The 22,697-nt window shown below is 38.8% G+C and overlaps 1 protein-coding gene across 3 annotated transcripts in view; it reads right to left on the bottom strand.

Moving 5' to 3' along the window:
* The window catches only part of ELOVL6 (ELOVL fatty acid elongase 6), a 140,813-nt gene that overhangs the window by 102,337 nt on the left and 15,779 nt on the right, over window positions 1-22,697 (bottom strand). Inside the window, exon 1 of one of the 3 annotated variants that reach the window (XM_039238790.1) lies at window positions 9,647-9,813. The exons of the other annotated variants lie outside the window; for them this stretch is intronic. Within the exon in view, the coding sequence (XP_039094721.1) occupies window positions 9,647-9,777 (131 nt within the window). The 5' untranslated portion in view covers window positions 9,778-9,813. Of the gene's footprint in view, window positions 1-9,646; window positions 9,814-22,697 lie in introns of those variants that run through there. 3 annotated transcript variants of the gene reach the window in all.

Here is a 22,697-nt window from a genome sequence, read left to right as displayed (position 1 = left end):
GAACTCAGAAGGGAGTAAGAGAAAGGCTCAAACATCTTATTCATCCCTAGTGTCAAATAACCGCCAACATCACCTCTTTCCTCCCCAGGTTATTGCTAACTGAAGCATAAGAGGAAAATAATTTGGCATCTGCAATGTGAAGCCAAAATATCTGGTTCTTCTACTTTGAGCAGATCAGATAGCAAAAATAGTATTACACAGTACTGTATTTGGGGAGGCAGTTCAGGGAAAATGAATGAATAATCTGTAAAGTATTCCTTAAAGATATTTTATCTTGCTTTAAGAAGAAGATCAACAGTAATTCAATAAACATTTACTGAGTGCCAAATACTTCAAGGAGTTATACATCTGCTATGGAGGATAGAAAAGCATCCTTGGAGAGTTAGACATATTGAATTAGCCTGACATTTTGTCTCATTCTGTTGTTTTTTATTTTTAAGGAAGTAGGGGGTGCTCCTGGGTGGCTCAATCCAACACTTAATTTCAGCTCAGGTCCTGATCCCAGGGTCGTGAGATAAAGCCTTGTGTGGAACTCCACACTGAGTGTGGATCCTGCATGGGATTCTCTCTCTCTCTCTGCCCATCTCTCCTGCTCTCATTCTCTCTCTCTCTCTCTCAGTTAAAAAAAAAAAAAAAATTAGTGAATATATATACTCATGAATGTACGAAGTGTACTAGAAGTCAGTGGTTAGTATTTTGACATCTAACCACAAGCCCTTTTTTAGGAACAGGAAGGATTAAACAGATACATTTAAATAGTAATTAAATACTCAATATCTTTATATAGAAACACAAAGTTAAACCAAAGTTCATGGATGTAGTTCACTGAAAACTAAGTTTGCCAAGTCAGTTAATTATGCTTTAATGCATAGTTTAAGAAACTCTTTACACCATTTTCTTCTACTTATTTCCAATTTGGCAAATGTATTAACACATATGTTACTTACAAAAATCCAATCATAGTATACATTCCTATTTTACTTTATATCAGATGAGGGTGCATCTTTCCATGTCAGTACAAGTTCAGCCATGGGAATAAATGGAAGGCTGCATAATGGACCCTTGTATGAATGGACCATAATTTAACCCCATTTTGAATATCACAAAAACACAAGGTAACTTATTTTGTGCCATCTGTGGGATCGACCTCCACATTTCCTCTCATTGTAGTCTCTTTTACTGAGATGGGAACACGGCTTTGATGAAGAAAAACTCCACATTCATTAACGTTTTTCTGTTTCCCAAGAGCACTGTCAAGAACTATCAAGAACGAGGACAAAATTTAACAAATATTCTCAAATTACTGACCCAGGAGTTGAATAATACATTAAGTTAAACAAATAGGACTCATATTTGACTGATTTTTATGACTCACAAAATCTTAGCCTTTGATTCTAATGCGAAACTCACTTTGCACAGGTGTTTAATCGACTCTAATCCCTTTCAGACTTACATTGTGGTTTATAGATTTTTCTTTCCTTTACCCGTAAAACTGAGAGAGTAATGTACCTGACAGAATGATGGTGGTACTGGACACTTCGTTAACATTTTTTTTCCTTTATTGAAATTTTTTCCTTTATTCAGTCAACAAACTTTTATTAAGTGCCTACTATATGCCAAGACACCAGAGCACACCCAAGGGAACAATGCAGATGAAACCTTTTACTATCAAGGAATGTTTAATAGAGGGGACCACCAGCCCATAATATATGTGAGTACAATAAAAATGATTTGATAAAATCATTTGGCTTAACTGTAGGGGGAAAATAAATGTTTTCTCATTTACATTGATGAGATCTAATTTTTACTATAAAAATACATGCACATTGAAAAAAAAAAAAAAGGTCAAGGGGCACCTGGATGGCTTAGTCGGTTAAGCGTCCGACTTTCGCTTAGGTCATGATCTCGCGGTTCGTGGGTTCGAGCCCCTCGTCGGGCTCTGTGCTGACTGCCAGCTCAGAGCCTGGAGCCTATTTCAGAGTCTGTGTCTCCCTCTCTCTCTGACCCTCCCCTGCTCACGCTGTCTCTCTCTCTCTCTCTCCTAAATAAATATTTAAATAAAAATATTTTTTAAAAAAAGGTCAAATGTCAAATAATACAAGAAGAGTACAAAATGAAAGTCACATCTCCTTCCCGTTCCCACAAGCTCCCAATTCCAGATTTTTATGCATATTGGTGTGTATTAGTATACGCGTATATGCTTTTTACAAAAGTCATTATTTATTTATTTTTTAAAGTTCATTTATTTAAGCAATCTTTACACCCAACGTAGGGCTCAAATTCACCACCCAAGATCAAGAGCTGCTTGCTCCACCGACTGAGTCAGACAGGCACTCCTACAAGTCATAATTTAAATACTATTGTGCATCTTGATGTTTTTCACTTACAACAATGTATCTTCGAGATATTTTCACATCAGCACCAGATTGTGCCTTAGTCTTTTTAACAGTTAGTTAATAAAGCATGCAAAATTACCTTCTAAAATGGCTACAAAAGGTACAGGAATTTACACTTCCACCAACATTTTCCCACACTCTAACATTCGGATTGCTCAAAGAATTTAATCTCTCATAATCAAAAAGATAAAAGTGGTACCCCACTGCTGTTTTATTTCTTAATTATGAATTCATGTAAGCATTTTATTCCATTTTTCCTGAAAGACCTTGCTAAAAAAACATTTCCTTAGTTATAAACTTACTATTTATGCTCTTTATCCACCATGTTATTGAGTTATTTCTCTTTGTCTTGTTGATTTGTAAGACCTCTTTTAGGAATGGAGAAATTGGAACCTAAAGAAGACACTTAAAATAAAATTTAATGTCTTTTTTTTTAAAACAACACATGAGGCTTTGTTAACCATTTATAAAATACACGTACAGATGCAATTGAATTGCCTTGATTTTTTCACAATATGTCTTGTGGATCTTTCTATGATAGCACTTAGGGCTTGACCTTATTCTTCTTACAGTTTCATAGCACGCCATGGCTTTAATATGCCATACTTTTATTAAGCCACTTCTGTATTCGAAGGTATTTAGATTGCCCTTAATTATTTGCTCTTACAACCAGTATTGCAAAAGAATATTCTTGCACCTGCACCTTTTGGTGCACATATACAAAGGGAGATCTCAGTCATGGAGAAAACCTATGCACATTTAAAAACCTTGACAAATATTGCCAAAAGTTCACCAAGATTATGGCCACTGATTGTCCTACCAGTAATGCAGAATACTGCCCCTTCTCCCACACTCTCAACCCACCAATACTGACCGAGCTTTTAAATCTAGACCTTCCAACTCTATCTAGAATATTCTCTTATAATAAGTCAGTGCCCTAACTCATCTGTTCTTGCCAAACTGGCCCCTTGTCAGATATGCTCTTGCCAGAGGCGCCTGTGCGGTTCAGTCGGTCAAGCATCTGACTCCTGATTTTGGCTCAGGTCATGATCTCTCGGTTTGTGAGTTTAAGCTCCGTGTTGGCCTCTGCACTAACAGTGCAGAGCCTGCTTGGGATTCTCATTCTCTCTCTCTCTCTCTCTCTTTCTCTGCCCTCCCATCTCAAAATAAATAAGTAAATTAAATATATATATATATATATATATATGTATGTATATATATGATCTTGCCAGATAGGGCTTCTACACAGACCTTTTCCTCAACCTGGCATTTTCAAAGACTACAAAGCTCATCCTCACTATCTTATAGTCTTTGCTTAAATGTTATCTTTCCTAACATCCTTGCAAAACTGAACCTCCCAAATGCTCCCCGATCCACCATCCACACTGGCCTTCCTACTTTGCTTTTCTCCAAGGTACATATCACCATTAGACTTACTATATAAACTATAAATATCTACTCTGTGGTTTACTTGTATGTTTACGGTCTATCTCTTGCTACTAAAATATAAACCTCATGAAGGCAGGGATTGAAAAACAGTATCTTGTTAAATAATCTGTTCAGTGCCATTTTACAAGCTTGAATCCACCCCACTTCATGGTAGTAAAGTTTCAGATACGTTTTATTTACTCAAATTATCCTCTCTAGCCTTGTAACAATAAAATACTGAGAACATGCATGTTTCCCATGTGTTCCTACAATGTGTACTGACATTTAAAACAAATTCTTTTCTTTTAAAAAAAACTTTTCTTTAGCGTTTATTTATTTTTGAGAGACACAGAGAGAGACATAGCATGAGTGGAGGAGGGGCAGAGAGAGAGGGAGACACAGAATCTGAAGGGAACTCCAGGCTCTGAGCTGTCAGTACAGAGACTTATGCGTGGCTGGAAACCACAGACCCTGAGATCATGAGCTGAGCCAAAGTCGGCAGCTTAATCGACTGAGCCATGCAGGTGCCCTGAAGCACATTATTTTCTATAGAAATTTAACTAGAGTGGGAAATGACAAATTGCTCCATGTGAGACACTGAGCATGGTCATATATCAAGTTTACGAAGTCATGTATACGAAGTTTAGGAAATAGGTATACAGAGAGGGAAGGAACAGAGTTATCTCACACATACTCTCTTGAAGTTTTAACCAGTGCTTTTCTCTTTAGTAGATTCCTGTGCCTTCCTGGAAAGTTGAGAAAATGTTTCTTCTAACATAGCAGAGTAGTATTTAGATAGAATTCAAGCCATTAGCCAGTAACACCAGCAAAGGGTGCTGCTTTTGTGAAAGAATCCCATCCTGTCAGGAATGTACAAGGAATATATCGTGGAAACATGCAGTTTGATCCATTTGTGTCCTGCAGATACACATATATACAGCATCTCCAATAATAAATGGTTGGAAACAATACAAATGTCCACATAAAGGAATAATAAGCAGCTTCAGCGACAATATATAATACATAAGGCTCTTCTTACTGAAGTGAAATAGATATGTATGGGTGTATAATATATGTTTAAGATGTAGCGTTCAATGAAGAAATCAGGATACATAATATTATTTATTGATAATACCATTTGTGTCTTTAAAATTAGAAAAAAGTAATAGTCGACCCTCATTTTGCACAGATTCTGTATTTACAAATGGTCCTACTCACTAAAACTTATTTCTAATCCCAAAATCAATACTCACAGTACTTTCATGGTCATTTGTGGAAATGCACAGAGCAGCAAAAAAAATGTGAATTACCTGACACACTCACATGCCCAGCTAAGGTCAAACATGTTAATGTTCTCTCTGCCTCTTGTTTCCACTCTCGTGTTATATAAGTGTGCTTTCTTGTATTACACACTAAACAAGTGTGCTTTCAAGGTCTTACTGCCATGTCTTTTACATTTGGGGACTTTTTCTTAGCGATTTTGCTGTTTAAAATGACCTCTACTTAAACAAAAAGGGGAGGAGGTGCCTGCCTGGCTCAGTTGGTAGAGCATGTGACTCTTAATCTCGGGGTTGTAAGTTCGAGCCCTACATTGCATGTAAACATTACATAAGAATAGAATCTTTAAAAAAAAATAATGTGAAGTAAAATAAAATAAAATAAAATAAAATAACTTCCAATGCTGAAATGCTGTCTAGTGTTTCTAAGCAAAGGCTATTATATGTGTCATGGAGAAACTTCATGTGTTAGATAAGCTTTATTCAGGCATGAGTCTCAGTGCCGTGGGCTGTGGATTCGGTGTTAATGAATAAGCAATATATATTAAATAAGATGTCTTTAAACAGATATACACATAAAACAAGGTTTTAATCAGTTGTCAAAAATGCGGTGACCAGAAGCTCTTGGGAACCTAATCCTGCATGCATAATGGTTCTGCATTTGCTAATTCGGTGTTTGTGGTGACTACAGAACATAACTACCACGAATAATGAAAAGTATCTATATTTGCAATTGCTCTATACACACACAGAACATCTCTGTAAGGGTGTACTGACTTTCCACAGGGAGGGGCGCTGTAGTTTACAAAGGAATATATTCCTTTATACTGAATACCTTTTTCACATCCCTGAAAAGCCTTGCTGTGATACACAATCAAGTCAAGGAACATGAGGGACCCCTGGGTGGCTCAGTTAGTTGAGCACTCAACTCTTGATTTTCGTTTGGGTCATGATCCCAGGGTCATGGGATCAAGGCCTGCATTGGACCCTGTGCTGAGTGTGGAACCTGATTGAGATACTCTCTTTCTCCCTCAGCCTCTATTTCCAGCTCATGCTCTCTCTCTCTTTCTCTATTAAAAAAAAAAAAAAAAAAAAAAAAGACCAGGAACATAGGTCTTCAGTGGGTGAGTAATTTACTTAAGGTCACCCAGGTAGTAAGTGGCAGAGCTAGGATTTAAACTAAATGTTCTGAATGGAATACTACTTGGCAATGAGAAAAAAATGAAATCATGCTGTTTGGAGCAACATTGATGGAACTGGAAGGTATTATGCTGAGTGAAATAAGTCAGTCAGAGAAGGAAAGATACCATGTTTTCACTCATATGTGGATCTTGAGAAACAACAGAAGATCATGGAGGAGGGGAAGGGGGAAAAATAGTTACAGAGAGGGGCGGACGCAAACCGTAAGAGACTCTTAAATACTGAGAACAAACTGAGGGTGGATGAGAATGGATGATGGGCATTGAGGAGGGCACTTGTTGGGATGAGCACTGGGTGTTGTATGTAAGCCAATTTGACAAGCAATTATATTTTTTAAAAAAGGAGAAACTAAAAAAAATTTAAAAAATAAACTAAATGTTCTGTATCCAAGGCTGTGCAACGAAAAACTGGCTTCCTGTGAACAAATATGAACTAAATCATATACAGAAAAATAGTATAGAACCACACTGAGAATATAATGAACTCCAAACTCTCAAATATGACTCAAATGTGCAATCAATATCCGAATGTTGTTCAGAAACAAAACAGAAAGCAGAAGCCTATTCTGGTACAAGCCAAAGTTCTCTGACAAAGGCTTTTTGTACTTATTGTGTCCTGTCTGGGACCCTCCTTTCTCCGACATGTTTCCAGGGCTAGCATGATCTTCTCATTTGCTAACATCTCAGGTGATAACTTTAGAGAAGCCTTCATGACCCCCCCACCCCCAAGCTAAAATGTGGGCTCCTTTGGTCCCATGTCTCCTCCTATCACATTGTTATTTTATTTTCATTGTAGCACTTATCAACAGCTAACATTATTTTGTTTATGTATTTGTTCACATGCTTAATGCCTCTCTGTCCCAGGGGGCACTTATCATCCATGAGAGCAAAGGCCTTGCCCTGAAACAGTAGCGTTTGGTGAGAAAATAAAATTCTGCAAGTAGTTACTGAACTTACTCTATATTTAGCAGGTTTGATTACAAGTTAAGTTTTATCATCAATGAGTATAAAATGCGATAAAGGTAATAATACAAATCACAACTAACTTTATTACAAGAAAATTGGCCAGAGTTTAACCCTAAATAAGAGTTAGGGGCTGCAAATATCAAAATGATTTAGGAAAACTTTACAAGTTTTTTGAAGGTGGTGGTGTCAAGCTGGGCTTTCTGGTAAGTTTTAAAAGTAAGGAAAAGTGGACAGATATTCCAGGTGAGAGAAACAAAGGAAAAGGATGGAATGGAAACACAAGAGAAGTAGGAAGTGGTTCAATCTACCAGGGTTATAGGCCGTTCGTAGGAAAAAGGGAAAAGTAACCATAAGACCAGAAGGGTGAGTCAAGGTCATACTGCAAAGAATCTTGTTTATCAGGGGCACCTGGGTGGCTTAGTTGGTTAAGAGTCTGACTTAGGCTCAGGTCATGATCTCAAGGTTCATGGGTTCGAGCCCCACGTCGGGCTCTGTGCTGACAGCTAGCTCAGAGCCTGGAAACTGTTCAGACTCTGTGACTCCCCCTATCTCTGACCCTCCCCTGCTCACGCTGTCTCTATCTCTCTCTCTCTCTCAGAAATAAATAAAACATTAAAAATTTTTTAAAAAAACAACCTTGTGTATCACAGTGGGAACTGGAGTCCATGTGATAGGCAACTTGGGAGCAATGAAAAGTTTTCTAGGCCGAATTGTAACATGATGTTTCTGAATACTTGGTGAGAGGTTAAAAAAAAATCTTGTTTGGTTAGGAACTCTGTTACGTTGAAGGCAATGCAAAACTCACATAGATGCGCTGGTAGTCAGGCATCAAGAGCTATCTTCTAAGAGGGGCTGATAAGGTGCTGGACATTTTGTAAGCAATTTACACACTGTCTCTAGTTCAATTCTTACCATAGCCCAGTTTGATGATCCCAATTACACACTGAGAAATAGAGGCCCAGGGATGTCAGTGAGTGTGCTCAAGTTCACCAAACCATGAAGTGGCAAGGGTATGTCTGGAACTTGGTGCATCTGAATCTACAGGTATCAGGCTTTCCATACACTGCTTCTCTAATGACAAGTTCAGGGTAAGGGAAGCTGAAGCCATAGCTCAGAAAAGGAAAAAGGGAAATTGCATTTGTTAGCATGAGTATTATGACCCCAGCACTAGGTACACATAAGACAACTATCATAACAAGTCTGTAATCAAGATGCCATGAATATTTGTCAAAAGAAAGAAAACAAGATGGAAGGCAGGAGAGTAGGCTGCTTGTTTCTGATGAAAGGAAGGAGTCCTGAAAAGTAATGTAGCAGGTGGTCTTTCTGTGTGCTCAATCTTTATAATGTCCATCCAAATTGCGGCCAACAAATGAGCTCATGCAGCAGGTTTGATCTTTATTCTGAAAAAGAGAGACCTGGCTTCTAACTAGTCGGACAAGAAATATAGATTGTTTGCTCAAACTCAAAATGGCAACCCTCTCCAGTATTCTCTCAGGTGAAAATATGTGTGAAATAAGAACAAGATGAAAACAATACCGGGGGGGGCACCTGGGTGGCTCAGTCGGTTAAGCGTCCGACTTTGTCTCAGGTCATGAATGGCTTGGTGAGTTCAAGCCCCATGTCGGGACTCTGTGCGGACAGCTCAGAGCCTGGACCCTGCTTCAGATTCAGCGTCTCCCTCTCTTTCTGTCTCCCCCAGCTTGTGCACACACACTCTCTCAAAGATAAAAAAAAAAAAAAAAAAAAAAAAAAAATACCAGGGAAAACTGTTTCAGTTGAACCATATGATATTGCCATTTCATAAGTCAAAATATTTAAGTATTGGCAATTTCATATAGTTCATCCTCAATATTATTTGGCTTTGTGAAAGAAGAGGGCAGTACCATTATGTTTGTCCTGGATTTTCGTGGTTCCTTCCTGCCTTCCAGAGCTACTCCAATTCCTCTGTCTGGCTTCCAAGCTGCCGATCTACCCTCATCTATCCAGCCTCATTCCCCCGCAACAATTCCATGTAAACCTCAGTCAGGCTGGGCTGTATCTCCTCTCAGCTACTAAAGCTAATCAAATCCTGTGTTTTACTAGCACTGCAACAAACAGAGTGGGTACAACTGAGCTCAATTTGCCGTGCTCACAGACGCAGCAGGACTGTGTGTTAACTTGTGGCTCAGTGGTGAGCAAGACAAGCATTGCTTCTGGAGTTGGGCATCCTCGAATTCTAATCCTGAATTAGTCACATACTCACTATTGGGTAGAGATGACTCAGCTTCTTCAACTATAAAATAACAGTTATAATGATTCCTGTCAGGATTATCAAAGAGTTATCAAATAAGGTATGTGGAGGTTGCCAAGAACACCTCTTTTGAAAAACCAAAACACTTACCCATGCATTGCAGAGAATCCAAGAAGAATTCCCAGGGACAATCCTACATCTTCTGCCTCTACCCTTTGGCTCACCAGAAGGGTGGGACAGAAGGGTGGTCTTCTCAAGCAAGAACATTTAGGTTTCTCCATATTCCCAACAAATTATCAGCTGGTGATCCTAGTTTCAATACACGTGGCCACCTCCTCTGTGACGGACACAGAGTCTGGCACCACTGGGACAGCTTATCAGCATAAACCCAGCTCAGAGCTGATCTTCAGAGAAGATAATGACAGCATTATTGATTCCCTGGGTACTGTGACTTCCAACCTGCTATCAGGTAAGATCACTGGAAAGTGACTTTGGCCATGCTCATTTGGCCTCTAGGCTGCAGTGTTTGTTCTCTGACATTACATCGCTGACTTTATCGCAAACGTTGCTGTGAGTCTTTGGTGTAGAAACTTGCTTTGTCCTTTACTGCCAGAAGAAAATCAACCAGCATTCTTGAGCAACGGACACCTGCCTTTCTTTTCAGATAACAACTCCCTTAAGTTCTTGTGTTTCTACTTTTGCCCTGGCTGACAGAAAGCAGCTGACAGCACTGTCTCAACTTCAGCCCCTGTTATCTATTGTGGTCGGCATATTGGACAACACACAGGATTCTACTGTGACCACCTAAAACATCAACTCCCACTACTCCTTCTTGTCAATCCAATTATAAGCTATCAAGGCTCCTCCCTCTTAATGAAATCTTCCTAAACATCTCACTACCTAGTGACTTTCCTTTCTGAGTTACTGTAACTCACTCTGATATTACAGCATTGGGTATTTTCTCGCTGTATGGCAACCTACTTGTATTTTGCAGTAGATTTCCCTTCCTGAGTGGATCACAATTCAAACAGACTTGAGATATTTTCAGAGGGTCTTTACTAATCAGGACATTGCCTTCTTGTCCTCTCGTCTGTCTCCTGCATGTCAGGCACACTCTGATCTTTTAGTAATCACCAGCTGGCTTGACCCAAGAACAGAATGAACAGCCTAGATGCACACAGATGACCAAGGCATCTGAAAGTCTCTCCACTGGCAAAAACAGATTACACGTATTGAGATTCTATCTTCAAAAGGATCACGATTAGAATTTTGATATACACACAGTTAAAACTGTGTACATGTGTACCCCAATCTTCATAGCAGCACTCTCCACAATAGCTAAAACATGGAAAGAGCCTAAGTGTCCATCAACAGTTGAATGGATCAAGAAGATGTGGTTTATCTATACCATGGAATACTACGTGGCAATGAGAAACAATGGAATCTGGCCATGTGTAGCAACATGGATGGACCTTGAGGGTGTTATGCTGAGCGAAATAAGTCAGGCAGAGAAGGACAAATATCCTATGTTTGCACGTATAGGAGGATTAGGAGGAACTTGACGGAGGAACAAGGGGGAGAAGAAGGGCGGAAATGGTGGGGGAAAGGGAGAGAGGCAAACCATGAGAGACTCTTGAATGCTGACAAAAATTGAGGACTGATGGATTTAGGGGGGAGGGGGGTTGGGCATGGAGGAGGACACTTGTGGGAATGAGCACTGAGTGTTGTGTGGAAACTAATTGGACAATAAACTATTTGTAAAAAAACAAACAAACAAAAAAAAAACTGTGTACATGCTTGTATTTGTATATGTATAATGTACAAATTGGTCATGTTGTTTTGTAGGTAGGCATTTTTTTCCTTAGCAAGATATGATGTGCAATTTCTGTCAAGACATATTCTTCAATAATATAATTTTAATGGGTACACAGGGGTCTACTAAAGATTTTTGGAGGGTAAAGGTGTTTTTTTTGCAGGAGACAGAGGGCTTTTCCATAAGAATATTCTTGACTACAATTGATCTCGGTCAAGAATATACAATTAGCTCACATACATCATCTTTTGAAAACTATCTAGAGTTCTTATTTTTTTCAGAGGCATCAGAACAGAATGCCTATGTCAAAATTCAAGGCTGTTCCCATTGTCTGGATATAAAACTCTTTGAGAACTTTAGGTGCTGACACGTGTCAGGGCAATTAAAGAAATCCTTTCTTGTATTTATTTTTTTAATGTTTATTTATTTTTGAGAGAGAGACACACAACCTGAAGTAGGTTCCAGGCTCAGGCTCTGAGCTGTCGGCACAGGTCCCAACACAGGGCTCAAACTCATGAGTTGTGAGATCATGACCTGAGCCAAAGTTGGACGCTCAACCAACTGAGCCACCTGGGTGCCCTCCTTTCTTGTATTTTTGGTACAAATTTTAGATTTAGTGCTTGATTCCAATTGGAAGATCTGATAGGGAGTGTTTTACTAATTAAGACTAATGTTTTTGTAGAAATTTGCCTTTGTATCACTCTGCCAGAATGTAAGTAAACATAAAAGAGATTACTCAAAGAAAAAAAAAGTAAGTTTCCAAGAATGAATCAACATTTTCTGGTTGCATTTTTAACTTGTTATATGAGCACTGTATTGCTATAAATTATTAGACTGAAAGTCCAATTCGGGGTGCCTGGGTGGCTCAACTGGTGGGGTTTCAGCTCAGGTCATGATTACACTGTTTTTGAGTTCAAGCCCCACATCAGGCTCTGCAGTCTCAGCATAGAGCCTGCTTGGAATTCTCTCTCTGCCCCCTCACCCCAAAGTAAATTAACAAATAACCTTAAAAAAAAAAAAAAAAAGAAAGAAAGCAAATCTTTTTTTTTTATGAGTCCAATTTAAAAGATACAATCAGAACTTCTTCAAAAACTACTTCATGTGATATATTTCCATTGATCTGGGCTTCCTTAATAAACAAAACCCACTCTCCCTCCCTTCAAAGACAAATACTGTCTTTGAAAATGGCTTTTACAACCTTTCCAATCAGTGCTGAGATCATTAGCTACAGTGGGAGAGAGGGAGTATACAAAGCTGAGTGGGAAGACCCAGTCTGCCTGGCTTTGAAGCCCACCTCTTCTGATTACTAGCTCTATGTCCTTTAGCAAGTTACTTATCTTCTCTGTGCCTATGGTTCCTCAGTTGCAAAACATGCCCAGTCACAAAGCTTACTCTGTCAAATGGAGGGTCAGTGAGTCAATGTTCAGAAAGTCTTTCATAGGCTCAGGGGAGGCTCTCAATCACTGTTAGCTAATAAATATCCTTATACCACACCTCCAAGGGATCTTTAAATAAACATTACAACTTTCTGCAAACACGTCAGTCACCTTCTGTATCCATAAGCACAATGGCAAAGGCTTCCCTGTGTATAGGTGTGTTTGCAATTTTCCACTCTTTTCCAAAAGTCTCCTGATTCTCCCTTCAGAAACCACAACGATTTTTTTTTTGACCTAATTCTTATCTTCTTTAATAACATGTTAAATCTCCAGTTTTAAAGGCATACTTTGTGATGACAGCTAAAATGCTGGCCTGTGTTCCTAAGGGCAAAAGGCTGTGATGTGCCTTAGGGAGAAAGACGTGTGTTAGATAAGCTTCATGGAGGCATGAGTTACCGGGCTGTTGGATGGAAGTCTCGTGTTAAAAAAATCAACAGTACATATTAAATAAAGTATCTTTAAATTTTTCTTAATGTTTTACTTATTTCTGAGAGAAAGAGAAAGAGAGAGACAGGATGAGCAGGGGAGGGTCAGAGAGAGAGGGAGACACAGAATCTAAAACAGACTCCAGCCTCTGAGCTGGTTGTCAGCACAGAGCCCAACGCGGGGCTCGAACCCACGAACCGTGAGATCATGATCTGAGCCGAAGTCAGACGCTTAACCGACTGAACCACCCAGGCACCCCTAAATAAAGTATCTTTAAACGGAAGCACACATAAAACAACATTATGTACTGGACAGTTGACAAAATTGTTACAACCAAAGGCTTGCTAGCAATGTTTCAGAATTTGCTAATTCAGTGCTCCCAGGGACTTTACAGAGCATTACTACTGTAAGGAATGAGAATCAACTGTACCTCTGACAAGGAACATGAATTAGAGACAGACAGTACTAATTCATCTAGGCAATAAATTAGACCCTGGGAAGGAAGAGATTTCTAGAATATAATACATACTTGATACTAGTTGCTTAGGTGCTTGATTATGTTCTTAAGAAATGTGATCAGACTTTGCTTAGTTTAAAATAAACGCTTGCAAAAATAAACATTTGTTTTATCCCAATGTATTTAAAATTCTCACTGATTTGTTTTTAATACGTGGATTTCTGCCAAGGGGTTTGAGTCCAAATACAGTGAAACAGTGGACATAAGCCCCCTGGACTTATGGGGGTCTTTGTATCGGAGCCTTATGCTCTACAGTGCAATGAGAACCATGAAAACCAACAATACTCCCAGATCTCCCAAACCTGCTTTTCTTCAGGTTCTAAGTACAGAAGAGAAGCAAAATCTGCTGTCACACTGACTTTACACAATGCATATGTTCAACTTTCCAATCAGCCCTGTGCTGAGTAAACCTACAGGTCTGCTTAAAAGATACAAAAAGCACACAATGCATCACCATAACTGCATACCATTTCATCCACTGACTTTATCAGCTTATCTGTGTATTCAAATAGCACCTCTGACCTGCTTCTCCGCCTAGACAACATAAATTGCTGGGTGTGGCTTAGTCAAGGGTGGGAATGAACACAAACAGAGAAATGTAACTCGGGCTGTCAAGGCCCAGGAGCAGGCAGCAATAGAAGCAGGCAGAATGTGGTCCCAGCAGACCAATTTGCTCTCTGAGCATCAGTCCCAGGATGGCAATAACTGCTCCAGGTTATGTTAAAGCCCCTAATGATGTCCCCAACCCCTCTTATTTTCTCATCCTAGAATATCCGTGTCTAAAATGTTTCAAGAGACTCCTGACCATCATTTGAAACTTTATTAGACCTGATGAGAATGAATTCTTTACCTGATTTCTAGATCTGCAGGAAGCCATCCTAATATAATTTGCCCTGTTATTTACTAAGTAGTCCATGTCACTCCACCTATGGGTGCATTCTGCCAAAACAACTGCCCGAACTATAAAAAGAGTAAAGTAAAATGACATTGCCTTCATTGCACAGTAAAACAAACAAACAAACAAAACTCCTCAAATATTGGGATGTAAAGGCATTCAGCCATTTAAAAAATTTTTTAACATTTATTTACTTTTGAGAGACAGAGTGCAAGCAGGGGAGGGACAGAGAGAGAGAGAGACAGAGACAGAATCCGAAGCAGGCTGCTGGCTCCGAGCTGTCAGCACAGAGCCCCACATGGGGCTCACAAAGTGTGAGATCCTGACGGGAGCCTAAGTCAGACACTTAACCAACTGAGCCAGCCAGGGCGCCCCTAAAGCAGCCATTTTAAATACGTATCTTCATAATGAAGAATGCTGTCCCTCTTGAACATGAATCAAAAGAAAAAATTAAGAGTTCAGATGGTATCTCTTTTTGCCTGTGGCCCTACTCAATCAGATCAGACTTAACCAAGAGTTAGGTTTATTCACTGCATTAAATTTTGGGGATTGGGGCGCCTGGGTGGCTTTTCTATCCTTCCTGCACGGAGTTGGTTGTTTCTAGTGTCAACATATGTTCACCAGACTGGGTCTGCTTCCCCTATAATAACCTGTCACAGGTGCAAAACCTACAGGCACAGAATAGATTTAAAGCACCAGATGGGACGCCTGGGCAGCTCATTTGGTTAAGCATCTGACTCTTGGTTTTGGCTCATGATCTCACAGTTCATTAGTTCAATCATCAGGCTCTGAGCTGGCAGCATGCATCCTGCTTGCGATTCTCTCTCTCTCTCCCTCTTTCTCTCTGTCTCTCTCCCTGCCCCTCCCCCACTCAGGCTATCTCTCTCAAAATAAATAAATAAACTAAAAAATTAAAGCACAGGAAATTATCACATAATATATACTATGACCTTTACTTATATTTTTACTCTCACCCTAGAACTGGCATATCTGTGCATTTATGTCAATCCCAAAAATTTAATTTTTTTTTTTTTTTTTTCTAGGAGAGAGAGAGAGAGAGAGAAATAGCGTGAGCAGGGTAGGGTCAGAGAGAGAGGGAGTCACAGACTGAAGCAGGCTCCAGGCTCTGAGCTGGCAATCAGCACAGAGCCTGACGCGGGGCTCGAACCCAAGAACCGCGAGATCATGACCTAAACGAAAGTCGGACACTTAACCGACTAAGCCACCCAGGCGCCCCAATCCCAAAAATTTAATGCAGTGAATAAACATAACTATTTCTACTAAGTGCAATTAACTGCTAGGATACTTGTCATCTATTAGCCTGTCATTCCTTTCTTGTCTCCATACTTTCTAACGGGATCTTATGGACCATACAATCTAAGAATGTGTAAATTCCATTTATTTTTTAATTTCTGCATACACTCTAAGTAAAATTTATAATTAACAAACTAGAAAGAAATAATCATTGTTGGGCTCATACATGATTGGGACACAAAAGTATAATGTTCTCGCATGGGGATAAAGAGGGGGATGAAAATTTCTAGCTCTCGGGGTTGCATTGAGGGGACCATGAGATAATGTGAATGTACTGTGTAAACTGTTAAATACCAACACATTTAACTTTCAATAATAACAGCATAACTAAAACTTATATGCTGTTAGTGAATGCTTTATATACATTAATTCATTTAATCACTGCAACAACTCTATTGGATCAGTATTATTATTTTCCACATTTTAGGTTTCTTTTTAATTTTGACAGAGAGAGAGTGATGGAGAAAATGAATGGGAAGGGGCAACAAGAGAGGGAGAGACAGTCCTAAGCAGACTCCATTGCTGTCAGTACAGAAACTGACATGGGACTTGATCTTAAGAAAAAAATGAGATCATGACCTGAACCTAAATCAAGATTTGGACACTTAACTGCTGAGCCCCACTTTAAAAATAAGGAAACTAAGGTTTAGAGAAGATATACAACCTCTCAACACTACAGAGTGAGAACGTGGCTGAACAAGGAAGGACTCAAACCCAGGCAGTCTGGTACTACAGTCAGTATATCATCACTGTACACAATATTACTATTTCTAGCATATGCTATTTGATCCAACAGAGACAGTTACAATTACTTATTCCCAAGCAGTGCTTTGTTTTGGATGGCTAGGTAAGATATGCATTGAGTTTACGTACTGAGTATCTGAAGACAACTGACACTGATATCCATGATCCCAGTATTTTGTCAATGTTGGGTCAAGTTTTAGGGCTCTCACATGTCAGGTATCATGTAGAACTATTTTTTCATAATCATTTGTTGGTACTTTGGAAATTATTCTTATACTTCCATTAGAAGATTAGAATTTCAATCTCTATCTTTAGGAATCAAGGAGTAATTCACATGATCAATTCACATTTAACATCGCCATGCATAAGTCAGTGTGTCCACTTTTTAATTAAACCATTCTGATTTGTGAGGAGTCATGTAAAAAGTACCAAAATGAGTTTCATCGAAGCCTTAAATCTTTTCTGTCTTCTTAGACTATATGTTCTTGTACTAGCACAGTGGAGGATAATGGAACAGCCAACCCAGCTTCCCCATTTGCTAACAGAAAACTTAAATACATATTGTTTGGAATGCAATGTGCCCAGCCCAGAGGCAAAGCAAAGCTGGTATGAGCATCTTAAGGCAATTAGTTTCTTTGTCAGAAGTCTAAGTGTGGGCAAAACAATGACAGTCCTCTTTGCCAGTGAGCGGTCCAAGTCTGAGGCATGTGACCCAGGCCAGGCTAATGCGATGTTGTCATAGCAAATTCTTATATAAACTTATTGGGAATAAGTTGTCTGGGAGGGAGGCTTCTCCTTAACAAAGAAGAAAACTAAGAGAAGGCACTTTGCTGCCATTTCTTCCCTTCTGCTTGGAAAGTTACAGTAAGGACAGATGCCTTGGGACATGGCAGCCATCTTGTGACCACAAAGAAAACATGGCTGATACATGAAGGATGGCAAGACCAAGCCTCCCACAGGACCCGGAACACTGATGGCACTATTAAACCACTAAGCAACTACAGAAGCTCCCAGTCATACTTATTCTTATATGAAAATATTAAATGTTTTATGTTTGAAGCCACAGTTAATTATGTTCTTATTTGCACTGGAAAGCGTCTCAACATAGTTCCTTGATTGGCAGGTATATACTGCATAGCAAACTGAGGGTTATTACCCAAAGAGGACATAATCCATGGAAGGGAATAATCTGAAATATATTGTATTTTTATTCCACTGATCAAATGTAAAACCATTTTAGTAATATTATTCAGTGTATTCTTTTTACACTTTTAAAGCTACTAGTTTTCTTTTTCCTTCTAAAAATAACAAAAGCTAATACGCTGACTGAAAAGAGTGACATGTGTTCTCTAGCTTTTCACATGGTAAGAGCATCATAATGAAGAAACGTAATTCTCATATCTACAGTTTGGTGAGGGAAATATTTAACAACATGGAAAACTGTCCATTCTATATTAAGAAAAAGTGTCAGGTTACAGAAAAATATGGTATAAATTCTATGATAATGTTTTTTGTTAAGAAGAGACATAGAAAGGGGAGCTGGACAGAAAGTTTTAAAAATATTAGCATCAAAATGTCAGTATTTATCTCAGGATAACCTTTACTTTCTTATATTTGCTTATTTGTGGTTTCCTATATTTTCTATAATGTTACTTAAGCTTACTCCAGGCCTATCCACTGAAAGGAGAAACCACAACTGAATGAAGTTTATTGCTTTTAAAGATATTTCATGTGACAGAATTACCAACATGAATCCTAATATTCTCTACATAAGTAAAATCTTCAGGAAAAAAAAAAAACATTATATGCATGTCTCCATAATTCTTGGCCTCTAGGTGCATATAATTTAATTGACAAAGCAAAACAATATATACATAAATTTTAGAAACTAAGGTAGAAATACTATACCTTTATTTTATTTATTTATTTTTTTGGAAATGCTAAACCTTTAAACTCGGCTGAACTCCTGAGAAAACATGAGTATTAGTTTTCATTTCCACATGAGAAACAAATGAAGCTAACTAGTAAAGACAACTGGCAAGCTATTGATGGTCTGGCCCCAGATCAATGAAAACAAAGTTTATAGGATACTTGGGGAAACTTCTATACTCCAAATGTCCTCGACTCTGCATATGAAAAAGACATTTGGAGCTGTTATGTTGTAGCTACCTAATGAAAACAGCTTAAATCTATTACAGCGCATCTAGATATGACAAACTATAACCAGAGAAAAAGAGCCTGTGCATTCTTTCTGCTAAGTAAAATCTCAATCTGGAAGGGTCGTCCTGCTACACCGTGTTTTGTTATTTTCTGTACTTCACTGTGAGTATAAGTTTCAGAGTCCCTATACCTTCTCCCTCCAGCATTACTGAAAAAAGAAGGAACTTCTGGACACCAAATGCTTTGTGGGGAAGAAGTACTCTCCACAGAAACTTTAGTCTGATGAGGAACTCTCAGATTTCTGAGGCCAAACATGGCTATTCTTCAGCCATGATAGGATTCTCAAAAACATGGTCATCGTTTTCATTGTGGCTCCATGTAGTTTTCCATTGTGAGTATTATTTCATCTATGGAATGTCAGTCCAAAGAGACAACTGTCTGGTGTGCCTGAATTATTCACATGAAATAACGTCTACAATCTGAGGCCAGCCATCAGTTACAGTGCACTGACCACTTCCTGTCATAGCAGAGCTAAAGAAGAGATTAGCGTTAAAAAGGAAAAAAAAAGAGATTAGCATCAACATTTGCTTGATTTAAAAAAAAAAAGCCCAACCTTTACTAGTAGTAAAGGTTTTTTTGGTTTTTTTTAAATGTCAAGAGGACCACCACGGCTTGTTCTTTTTTTTTTTTTTTTTAAGTTTATTTATTTATTTTTGAGAGAGGCAGAGACAGCGTGAGTGAGGGAGGAGCAGAGAGCGAGGGAGACAGAGGATTCCAAGCAGGTAGCTCGCTGTCAGCACTGAACATGATATGGGGCTCGAACCCATGAATAGTGAGATCCTGACCTGGGCCGAAATCAGACACTCAACCGACTGAGCCACCCAGGCGCCCCTATTTTTTAAATCACCATAATATTCATATTATATAGTATTATAATTGAAGCATATTTTCAAAATAAATGTAAATATTTATCAAGGTTTTATAGTATGTGGAAATTTGTCTAAACGTTTTATCAGATGTTTATAATGTGAGAATTTTTGTCTTAATGCTTTAAAAGTCTTTTTGGGGGGGTATTTATTTTTGAGACAGAGAGAGACAGAGCACGAGCGGGGGAGGGGCAGAGAGGGAGACAAAGAATCTGAAGCAGGCTCCAGGCTCGGAGCTGCCAGCACAAACCCCATGCGGGGCTCGTACCCACAGACCGCAAGATCATGACCTGAGCCAAAGTTGGACACTCAGCCAAATGAGCCACCCAGGTGCCCCTGTATTAATGTTTTAAAAACTCAAATACAATCATATAGCCCTTACTCTCTCCTGGCAGAAACTGCATCTACATATCCACCGAGATCATGTAAGTGACAACATTTTAAGCTCAGTATATTGTAATTTTGACATTAAACTGATATAAACATGTTGTTCTAGACTATGAAACTATGTATGTTTTCTTTTGGGGGTGGTTTTCAAAATTAAGAAAAATTAAATTCCTATCATAGGAGAAAGCTTCCTTTAAAAAAAAAGTAATTGAGGGGCACCTGGTGGCTCAGTGAGTGGAGTGTCCGACTTTGGCTCAGGTCATGATCTGAGTTTGTGGGTTTGAGCCCCACGTGAGGCTCTGTGCTGACAGCTCAGAGTGTGGAGACTTTGCATTCTGTGTGTCTCTCTCTGCCCCTCCCCCCACTCACAAAAATAAATACATAAACATTTAAAAAAATTTTTTTAGTTGCCTGAAGAGACAAATATACCTTTTCTTCTCAAGTTACAGAAGAAAGTCACAAATGTTCAGCAGATTAAATTTTTAAATTTACTTCAAGGAGAGATATCTTTTGAGGAAATAACACTCTTAAAAATAATCAACTCTAATATACCTAACACATAGTAAGGATGCAATATTTTCCTTAGTATTTAATATTGCTTTTTGCTCCTGTAGGATATTTCTATCTATCGTTTGTTTTCTTGCATCCGGAAGGAATATTTAAGTTCTCTGTAGTTTGTGAGCATAAGTTTTTCTAAATTTATGGAAATGATCAAATCATTTACGGAGACTTAAAAAACTATAGCCCAGATGATTTGCAACGATCCTCCTCCTACCCCCCTTTCCCCTCTCCTGTGGGCTTTTGTTTGCTAGTTGAGACAATGGAAAGGAAAAGTCTAGAGTGGACCAGCAGATCTTCCTAAATCCATAGGATAACATGGTAACATAAAAACAAAACAAAAGACTACTTTTCCTGTATTCAAATGGCAAGCCCCCCATCTTTTTATAAGAGGAAGTCTAAAAGAAGCAAGAATTCAGAGCCTTGCCCAGGACTGATAAGATCTCCTCTACAAGGTCTTCTCTACAAAGCAGTCCTTTGAAAAAGCTCTGTCACACTCTTCCTAACCTCATCCCTAGAACTCACCAGATAAGACACACCAGGTTCTCTGGACCCACAGAGCCTGGCCTCTGGACTATACTAGCCCTTACAACCTTCATTTCAGAGAGTAACAAAATCCTTCTAGCTCCTCCTCGAAATGAAATGCGATCTTCCAGGCATTCTGCAATTCCGGATATATTTGCTAATGATGTATTCCAGGTACGTGTGCTGCATCTGTTTCCAGGTGCCACAAGGTCCCTAAGCCAATTATCCTATTCATTTTTTTCTCTCTGGGGACAGGTTTATGTTTAATCTTTTATCTCTATTAGATTAGATGACTATTGTCCCTGGGGAACCTTTGCCCTATTAGATACATTCCCGAAACCCATCCATAAAAGTTGTAATCTTAAAGTCAACCTAATGTCTTTTATCACTCCTTCCCCTTACCCCCCACTGCTTAAAGATATATAACTCCCCCTACTAAAAAATAATCAAACAATAATTTACAATTGGAGAAAGAGAATGAAATTTATTTTGACATCAATAGGATGGCTCCTCTCTAGCTTAATCTGAGCAAGTGTATTTATTTGAAGTAAGATCGTGAAGTTCAACGTCCTCACAAATTGTATTTATGTTCAACTATGTTGCTTTTTTGAAATCTTGTTTCAAATGCATTTGTTTTTAAAGAAGTGTTTGTTACCTGATACTAAATACATCACTGTAAAATAAAACTCTTACTATAAAACAGTAAATACACTACAGTTAACACAAAAAGATGGAAAAGTAAGACCATATGCATAATCACACTACCCAGAGGGGCACTGGGGTGGCTCAGTCTGTTAAGGGTCCGACTCTTGGTTAGAGCTCAGGTCATGATCTCACGGTTCATGAATTTGAGCCCTGCTTCTGGCTCTGTGCTGACCGTGTGGAAACTGCTTGGGATTCTTCTCCCCCCAGCCCCCCTTCTCTGCCCTTCCCTGCTTGTACACTGGTGCATGCTCACGCTCTCTCTCTCTGTCCCAAAATAAATAAATAAACTTTAAAAAATTCATACCAGCCTTATGTATTCAGAATATTAAAAAGATTATAGAACACTGGAAGAGCAAAAGGAGAAATAACCATCATTTTACCATCTTTATACAATTAACTTTTACCATTTTGTATTATTTTCTTCCTGATCTTTGTTCCTTGTGCAAACAGTGCCACCACCCCTCATTGTAGGTAAATCTCTGGACTTCTTTCTGATTAGAGTAGATGGTTTGAGTGCCTACTCAAGAACGAATAATCGCCAACAATTAGCACGGTTTCACTAAGAATGGTAGTGTTAAATGAATACATTTTTTTCTTAAAAATAAAACGAGATGAAGAGAGTAAGTATTCTTATTATTGTTTCAATGAGGCACTGGACAGTGTCCCAGAATTCACTTAAGGACAATATTAAGCATCCTGGATAATAATAAATAATAAATCAGATACATTTCAATGTGAATGAACAGGCTTGAATGTCCATACATATATGCATTCATCTATTCAACACACATAGTG

Source organism: Hyaena hyaena, unplaced genomic scaffold, assembly GCF_003009895.1.
Source record: "Hyaena hyaena isolate Hyena2069 unplaced genomic scaffold, ASM300989v1 scaffold_146, whole genome shotgun sequence".
NCBI lineage: Eukaryota > Metazoa > Chordata > Mammalia > Carnivora > Hyaenidae > Hyaena > Hyaena hyaena.
Note: the sequence above shows the minus strand (reverse complement) of the source record. Positions and strands in the feature narration are given on the sequence as shown.